The following is an 8640-nucleotide window of genomic DNA, read 5'->3' as shown; positions in this document are numbered from 1 at the left end:
ACCTCTGTGTATGAAATGTGCTATATAAACAAACTTGACTTATTTTCAATGCTCAGTGTTGACAGTTATGGTCTGTAGGCACTGCTCATGGGCTGGACCTCACTATCATGTGTGTGTGCGTGTGTGTGTGTATGTGCTGGTTGATCATGGGCTGGTGCTGGACCTCACCATCATTTGTGTGTTTGAGTGTGTGTGTGTGTGTGTATGTGTGTGTGTATATGTGTGTGTATATGCGCTGGTTAATCATGGGCTGGACCTCACTACCATGTGTGTGTTTGAGTGTGTGACACACACATACACTTTGTCTTTGTTAGCACCTCTCTCTCCTCACAGCTGAGCCAGAGGAAGCCTCCATTGTTGACATGCTATATCACATGTGGTTACTCCTGTTGTAAAGGTTAGCATGCTATATCACATGTGGTTACTCCTGTTGTAGAGGTTTGCTCAGCTAGCAGTAGTGAAGATGCTAGAGGTGTGGCCGCTCCGTCACAAACATCACCACACGCATGTCTTGGAGACTTTTACTTCCAAAACTGGGGTCAGGCTTGTAAAAGATGATTTAAAAACAGCACTATTTACACAACCATACAAAATAAAATGTGCACATAAAGCAGGCATTTCCATAGCAATGTGTTATAATGTCAGGTCTTCCATAGCAATGTGTTATAACATCAGGTCTTCCATAGCAATGTGTTATAATGTCAGGTCTTCCATAGCAATGTGTTATAACGTCAAGTCTTCCATAGCAATGTGTGACGTCTTCGTTCCAGAGTTACTTCCAGAGCCGGTAGAAGCCCAGGGTGATGGCCAAGCAGGAGAACACACATGCTGGAAGACAAAAGCAGTCATTTGCATCTATCAGGGACTGTACTGCACTGTTTATACGCCATTTAGGTTCACATTTATTCATTTAGCAGGCACGTTTATCTTACAAAGTTATCCTAACTTACAAAACTAGGAATACCTCTCAAGCTACAGTGCACAGACCTTAGCTGGGAATTAATACGGCATCAATCGATACTATTACCAGAGGATGAGAAAGCAGACGCTTTAAACAAAGGGCAATCCAACACTTTGAGTGGCTAGACGCTATCTAAACTCTGGATTAGAGAGACCTTCAGTAGTAACGACATCATTACACTACCCTGCACATCGTCCCCATCTCTCACCAGCAAGATAGCAAATGGAGTGTGTGTGTGTGTGTGTGTGTTCATCTCTCACCAGCTAGATAGCGAATGGAGTGTGTGTGTGTGTGTGTGTGTGTGTGTGTGTGTGTGTGTGTGTGTGTGTTCGTGTTCATCTCTCACCAGCAAGATAGCGAATGGAGTGTGTGTGTGTGTGTGTGTGTGTGTGTGTGTGTGTGTGTGTGTGTGTTCATCTCTCACCAGCAAGATAGCGTATGGAGTGTGTGTGTGTGTGTGTGTGTGTGTGTGTGTGTGTTCGTGTTCATCTCTCACCAGCAAGATAGCGTATGGTGTGTGTGTGTGTGTGTGTGTGTGTGTGTGTGTGTGTGTGTGTGTGTGTGTGTGTGTGTGTGTGTGTGTGTGTGTGTGTGTGTGTGTGTGTGTGTGTGTGTTCATCTCTCACCAGCAAGATAGCGTATGGTGTCCAGCTTGAGCGACTCCAGGAGCGTCTTGAGAGAAGCTACTTCAATATCGATCTTCTTGGTGGTTTCCATGGTGCTGCGGTCAATATCGGAGTTCTGGGCAGATTTTAGAGTAAAGTGTATTTCAGATATAAGACCGTTTTAACAAACTCTGTTCAAAGAATTACTGAAATGACAGAGACTTAAAGCTCATGAAATAGTTACAACATAACTGAACGAACTCAGCCTCATCACACAGTTGAGGACAAAGACACCCAAATCTCCTCCAGAGTAAAGTACAGCAGACAGCACCCTGTGTAGTCCAATAATCAATACTACAGAAGACTGGCTTCTGTGTAGTCCAATAATCAATACTACAGAAGACTGGCTTCTGGCAAGAGTTCATTTCTCTCCATGTCTGAAGCAACTCTGGGGTGCATTTCCCAAAACTGTAGTTGCTAACTAAGTTAGCAATCTCCCATTGCCAACCAACTAAGTTGCTAACAGGTTAGCATCTATGGTTTTGGGAAACGTGCCCCAAGATGCCAAATCTGCGTGCCTAATGAGGTCTTACCCGCTTCTGAAACTCAGTGCCAACCTCCATGAGCTTCCTCTCCTGGTCTGTAAACTGAAGCAATAAACAAACAAATAGGACATAATATCTATTAAATACAAAACTACAGCAAACACGGCTTCACTTTAATAGCTTATCACATCTGATGCATACCATGTCTGACACTCTGCTTCGCTCCAAGTTGATGTCCAGTTTTGAGTCCGCTCTGATCTTCTGGGTCTCCTCCTGAAGCACCCCAGGAACCCCACACGTGACATTGACACATCAGAACTGAGTTTAGTGTGAATACACACACTACACTATCATGTGTGAACTGTGTGAATACACACTACACTATCATGTGTGAACTGTGTGAATACACACACTACAATATCATGTGTGAACTGTGTGAATAAATACACAACAATAAAATGTGTAAACATACTCACCATTAGTCTGGTCTTGATTTGTTCAAGTTCTGTTTTCATTTTCTAAACAAATAAAGTATTGAAATGTAATGAGATTAATTCACTGATGTGTTCTGTACTGGGTATAATTATCCCTCTTTAAGAGACATAAAGTTTAACAAGTAAACACCGTTTATGTCTCAGTACCGCATTTTCCGAGCGCAGGTTGGCAAATTCACTCTTCTCCAGGATCACCATGTCCTTCCTGATGGAGTCCAGATGGGCCATGATCTGCTGCAGGGTGATCTCCTGACAGAGCACACGAGAGTGGGCGCACAGCTGTGTGTGTGTGTGTGTGTGTGTGTGTGTATCTCTCTGTGTGTGTGTGTGTGAGTCTAGGTGGGCCATGATCTGCTGCAGGGTGATCTCCTGACAGAGCACACGAGAGTGGGCACACAGCTTCATGAGGATTTTCAATTGTGTGTGTGTGTGTGTGTGTGTGTGTGTGTGTGTGTGTGTTTTACATCATACCTGATGCGCTGTGGTGAGTGACCATGTCTCTGTGTGTGTGTGTGTGTGTGTGTGTGTGTGTGTTACATCATACCTGATGCGCTGTGGTGACCATGTCTCTGTGTGTGTGTGTGTGTGTGTGTGTGTGTGTGTGTGTGTGTGTGTGTGTGTGTGTGTGTGTGTGTGTGATACATCATACCTGATGTGCTGTGGTGACCATGTCTCTCTCTCTGTGTGTGTGTGTGTGTGTGTGTGTGTGTGTGTGTGTGTGTGTGTGTGATACATCATACCTGATGTGCTGTGGTGACCATGTCTCTCTCTCTGTGTGTGTGTGTGTGTGTGTGTGTGTGTGTGTGTGTGATACATCATACCTGATGTGCTGTGGTGACCATGTCTCTCTCTGTGTGTGTGTGTGTGTGTGTGTGTGTGTGTGTGTGATACATCATACCTGATGTGCTGTGGTGACCATGTCTCTCTGTGTGTGTGTGTGTGTGTGTGTGTGTGTGTGATACATCATACCTGATGTGCTGTGGTGACCATGTCTCTCTCTGTGTGTGTGTGTGTGTGTGTGTGTGTGTGTGTGTGTGTGTGTGTGTGTGTGTGTGTGTTTGTGATACATCATACCTGATGTGCTGTGGTGACCATGTCTCTGTAGACGATGTCCATATTGGCTGTGGTCAAAGTCACCAGCGTTCCCACGACAACTTCTGCTTGATCCTTTGCGAACCCTGAATATCAGTGCACATGACAACAGAGCAATACACCCTGAATATCAGTGCACATGCCAACAGAGCAATACACCCTGAATATCAGTGCACATGACAACAGAGCAATACACCCTGAATATCAGTGCACATGACAACAGAGCAATAAACCAGGCAGCCTCCAGTGGGATGCAGGTCCGCTATGACATGTACAGTATGTGTGAATGGATGCAGGGTATCAACTTTTGGAACTGAGCTCTTTGCTCTGTCAGATGAGCAACAGATCGCACTGCCAACGTGACAACATCACCACTCAACAGGACCACTAAACACTCCCAATGACTTCTTCGTTTAATTAGTGTTTTAAAATGACATTACTGAATACTGTTAGGCTAATTACCTTTATTTTCAAGTTCCTTCACCAGTGCATGAGTATCGAAGGTTAATTTCCTCTGTTCCAAAGGGGTCAATTCAACTTTCCTTACATCGTATGAATTTCCAGTCGTGGTTGTGTGAAAGCCTAGGGATGCAGGCATGCGTGAACTCAAAGCACAAAGATTTAAACTTCACTCAAACTCACCGTTGATTAGTGACAACGTACCTTTCCCGGCTGGAAGCCACCAAGGATGTATGCCATGAGGAAGATGTCGCTGTGGGCATCTACCACATGCGCTAAACAGAGTTGCTAAACGTCTGCTAAAGGTAGCCATAAGGTTATCAATAGGTTGAAAGTAGCAGACAGAACACAATTTAGTTCAGCCCTAGACGTAATGTCAATTTTTCTATCAACGTCCCAGTCCCCTATGTTTGAGTCATCTGACTTTAAAGTAAAGCACTATATTAACAAAAAGTCTGTGTAACTTGTAATCAACTTCTATCTGACTCCTGGCTTACGTTCCTTGATGCCAACGGTGAAATTGGCGCTTACAAAGTGGCAGGGCGTTCAATCACCCAGCGAGGATAAAGTGACAGAAACGGGTTTAGGAAGGAAGGTATTTTACACAACATCACAACTTTTCACAAACATGACCTGTACGTTGTTGCTTAACCCGGAGTCCTTTGACAGGCTGACAGCAGCTTAACGTTATTTCCGGATATGGGCGGTTCTTCATGTACAGTAACCTCTGGTAATAATAAAAGCATATAATGTTTTTTTTTTTTTTACATTTGAAACACAAGTAGAGAAAACAAAAGGATCTCAATGTCCAAGTGTACTAGTAGAAATGCAAAAAGAAGACTTCTTATCACTCCAAGTACTTGCTCTATCGCTTTGCTAACAGGGTAAGGGCATGTTCAACCACGTCACGACCGTGTACGTTTCGTGTGCTATCATCGATCCTTGATGTGCGGACTCAAGCTGCTCTTATATGCCATGAGAAATATGTGCATCTACAAGTCATGATGTGGCAGACTGACTTCATATGTACACTCAAATTTAAAGTCTAAATTCTCGCTTTTGCCTGTTGCAATCTCAGTTTCCCACATTTGACGACTATTAAGGCATGACTATTCCTGTTAATAATTTCTTAGACATCCATAGTCCCAAATCGCTACATCTGTGATTAAAATATTGTTGTTAAATTTAATAAAATCTTAGTGTCCGTCTCCAAACGACCAAACTTCAGCCTCGTGAACCTTCGTGAACAGTTGCTTCAACTTGCCCCGAGCTCAGCGTCACTATACTGTCATGGCAGCGCCCATGGCTGACTGGCCAGGATGGTTCCCTGCTTTAGCAATTGGGGTAACCTTCCTCAAGTGTCTTTTGATAAACACATAGTAAGTTAAATATTGTCTACACTATATGGTTTAGAACAATATTGGCCTTGTTCACTGTCAAGAAGACAGCATATCCACGGCAGTTAGCTGTAATGGTGGCCAGCTAATGTTATGTAGCTATGCTAACTGTAGCACTGTATCTAGATAAGTGGCCAGACCTCTTGTTTTGGAGTACATGTAGGCAACATGTTGTGCTGAACGTATGCCGTGTCCGTGTAATTCAAACGAATACGTAATTGCATTGGTGTTTGGTTCAGAGTTAAACTGTATTTCTTGTTTGAGAGTGTAAGCCGAATGAATGGAGACGATATGATGACGTTGCCTATGTGAGTGTCGTGCAAATCAGAGATGGTTAAAGCTGTGCCTGTCTTCTTTTAGTCATTCCACAGATTTTGAAGTTCATAGAAACTGGCTTGCAATCACACACAGTCTACCCGTTTCCCAATGGTACTTTGAGGTAATGCTTTATGCTTTGCTGGATTGAAAAGCCTACTTAATTTATCATTGTAAGTAGTTGTGTACATTATGTCCTATGCTCCACTGTCTGTTTATGTGCAGGACACTTCAGAATGGACCCTGGACTATCCTCCCTTTTTCGCCTGGTTTGAGTATTGCCTGTCGCATGTGGCCAAACATTTTGACAAAGAAATGCTAGTTGTGCAGAATCTCAGCTATGCAAGCCCAGCCACCATTCTGTTCCAAAGACTCTCGGTCATACTTGTGGATGTGGTGTTTCTCTACGCGGCGCGAGAGTGAGTGTCTGTCTACCACTCGTCATATCACCACACTGCAGCCTATCGGCATGGCATGGGAGCAGACCTTTTCTGACATCTGGAATATCGTTGCAGGTGCTCTAAAACCGTGGGAGACAACAAGGTGAAGGAAGTTCTTGGAAAACCGTCCTTTGTGTGTGCGGCTCTGCTGGTGTGGAACTTCGGCCTGCTGATTGTTGACCGTATCCTTGCGGAGTTGCTCGAGGGTGTCTGTATTGTTTGGCCCTCTCTATATGATTTCAGCAGTGTCTAGTACAGTGATGTTGTCCTTAGTGTTTCTGCAGACATCCATTTTCAGTACAATGGCTTCCTGTTTGGCATATTGCTTCTGTCCATCGCAAGACATTGTCAAGTGAGTTGCATTTGTCCTTATTATTTGTCCCAAAAGCATTATGGAAACAACGGCTTGTTTTGCACTGCAATTGTGTGATATTTATTTTAACTCGTCCAATCTACAGTTACATGATAACAAACTTGAAGAAGTTCAGATTTAGCCAAGGTTAAATTAGGCCATGCATGCACTAGACTTTTGTTGCACACTTTCTGTTTTCATACTTCCAGAGTAGACACCTAGAGGGCGCCCTTCTCTTTGCCATCCTGCTGAATCTGAAGCACATTTTCCTGTACATCGCACCTGCCTACGGTATCTTCCTGTTGAGGTCTTACTGCTTCACATCAAACAACTCAGGTAGCCATGAAACTAAAACTCTGCGTTATGTGTTGTTTGTGTGACAGCCACTTCCAAGCATCCTCATATGTCCCACTGTGGCAATTTAATGTTAATTGAAATAACAACACAAACTTAACTCTGTGTTCATTTGATTTTGCTTTATATTCATTTTGTTTAGTTTATCGTTATCTATTAAAATTTTCATTGTAATCTGCATGTCATGTTTATTCATGTCATTGTAAGTAAGTCTTTTGACAAAAGTGTCTGCGAGGAGCCTTACACATAACCATCATGTGTTCTTTTCAGATGGCTCAATAAAGTGGAGAAACTTCAGTGTGGTCCGATTGGCAGCTCTGGGGACCATTGTCCTGTCTGTCTTTGCGGTGTCTTTTGGCCCGTTCATCGCTATGGTGTGTGTGCTGAATAGTGCCTTCACATCACATGCAATACAACTTTTGTGCCAGCCTCATTGTGAACCTTGAGCTGAATTCTGTGATTCAGTGCATGCATGCATTACAGGGCCGTAAACAGTCAAAGATGAATTTGGCTTCACGTGTTGCTAACTCCTAGTGTCCTAACTTGTGATTGCTCCTCATTGTTCGCAGGGCCAGCTGCCCCAAGTCCTGTCCAGGCTGTTCCCCTTTAAGCGGGGCCTGTGCCACGCCTACTGGGCCCCCAACATATGGGCCCTCTACAACGTAGCAGACAAAGGCATGGCCATACTAGGTGTGTGTGTATCATGCGTAACTTAGAGCCCACTGTACTCCGGGTGACACATGTAACCTGACTTTCTGTTGCCTGATAAGCAACTTCCAAAATGGTTTGGAAAGAAAGGTTAATGATTGGAATAATCCACGAACCCTCTGTTTATAGCACTTTTTAATGGACATATATTTATGTATTTATGAAAATATATTTATGTTTTTACAGAACAGGTTGAATGATGGGGGGTCATTTTGAATGTATCGTCTAATGTGCAATCTGCTCTGTGATCTGTGCCCACTGAAGGGGTGAAGCTGAAGCTCTTGGATGCTGATAAGCTGCCCAAGGCGTCGATGACCGGAGGGCTCGTGCAGGAGTTTCAGCACTCGGTTCTGCCCTCCGTCAGTCCCCTGGTCACGCTGCTCTGCACACTGCTCTCCATCACTGTGAGTAGTCACACACACACACACACACACACACACACACACACACACAATCATATGGTGATTATCCCTCATGGTGAGTAGTATCCCACACACATGGTGAGTTTAAACATTTAGATGCCTGAAATTATGTTTTACAAAGGTATACAGCACACCTTTTCACTTAAGTTAATTTGATTAGTCAAACCCTAGAATTAAGCGCAGAGGAAGGAACATTAATGAAGATCATCATCTAATAATAATACATTTTATTTATATTGCGCTTTACATCAAATAAATTATCTCTGTGTTGAGCAAAGAGAAAGCAGAAGGTATAAGACCAGTATAGTGAATGTAGCACTGTTGTCATGGAGATGCTGCGTGTATAGTGAACGTAGCACTGTTGTCATGGAGATGCTGCGTGTATAGTGAATGTAGCACTGTTGTCATGGATATGCTGTGTGTATAAATGGTCTCTGTGACGTGGTTCTGCCCGTTGTGGACTCGTCTATGTGTGTCGTCTCTAGCCGGCTCTGCT

The 8640-nt window shown here is 43.6% G+C and overlaps 2 protein-coding genes across 3 annotated transcripts in view; one reads left to right on the top strand and one right to left on the bottom strand.

Annotated features, from left to right (window-relative positions):
- Positions 1 to 507: 507 nt before the first annotated feature.
- Positions 508 to 4856, bottom strand: ccdc90b (coiled-coil domain containing 90B). 2 transcript variants are annotated; one of them, XM_062535920.1, is made up of 9 exons: positions 4361 to 4856; positions 4160 to 4279; positions 3680 to 3783; positions 2753 to 2854; positions 2588 to 2629; positions 2313 to 2384; positions 2160 to 2213; positions 1588 to 1702; positions 508 to 828 (listed from the first exon to the last, which is right to left on the bottom strand). In XM_062535920.1, the coding sequence occupies exons 1-9, from the start codon at positions 4467 to 4469 to the stop codon at positions 773 to 775; spliced, it is 774 nt and encodes a 257-aa protein (XP_062391904.1). In that variant the 5' UTR covers positions 4470 to 4856; the 3' UTR covers positions 508 to 772. The 2 variants fall into 2 exon arrangements, with proteins under 2 accessions (XP_062391904.1, XP_062391905.1); XM_062535921.1 differs by lacking the exons at positions 3680 to 3783; positions 4160 to 4279; positions 4361 to 4856 and adding an exon at positions 3255 to 3275.
- Positions 4857 to 5267: 411 nt separating this feature from the next.
- The window catches only part of alg8 (ALG8 alpha-1,3-glucosyltransferase), a 6308-nt gene continuing 2935 nt past the window's right edge, over positions 5268 to 8640 (top strand). Inside the window, exons 1-10 of the mRNA XM_062535919.1 lie at positions 5268 to 5535; positions 5914 to 5992; positions 6094 to 6287; positions 6384 to 6490; positions 6593 to 6660; positions 6870 to 6996; positions 7285 to 7388; positions 7584 to 7704; positions 7987 to 8126; positions 8630 to 8640. The exon at positions 8630 to 8640 is cut by the window's right edge and continues 129 nt beyond it. Of these exons, the coding sequence (XP_062391903.1) occupies positions 5447 to 5535; positions 5914 to 5992; positions 6094 to 6287; positions 6384 to 6490; positions 6593 to 6660; positions 6870 to 6996; positions 7285 to 7388; positions 7584 to 7704; positions 7987 to 8126; positions 8630 to 8640 (1040 nt within the window). The 5' untranslated portion in view covers positions 5268 to 5446. The remainder of the gene's footprint in view (positions 5536 to 5913; positions 5993 to 6093; positions 6288 to 6383; positions 6491 to 6592; positions 6661 to 6869; positions 6997 to 7284; positions 7389 to 7583; positions 7705 to 7986; positions 8127 to 8629) is intronic.

Source organism: Sardina pilchardus, chromosome 5 (genome assembly GCF_963854185.1).
Source record: "Sardina pilchardus chromosome 5, fSarPil1.1, whole genome shotgun sequence".
In the NCBI taxonomy this organism is placed as follows: Eukaryota; Metazoa; Chordata; class Actinopteri; order Clupeiformes; family Clupeidae; genus Sardina; species Sardina pilchardus.
The sequence above is the reverse complement of the archived record's forward strand: the minus strand, read 5'-3'. Positions and strand labels throughout refer to the sequence as shown.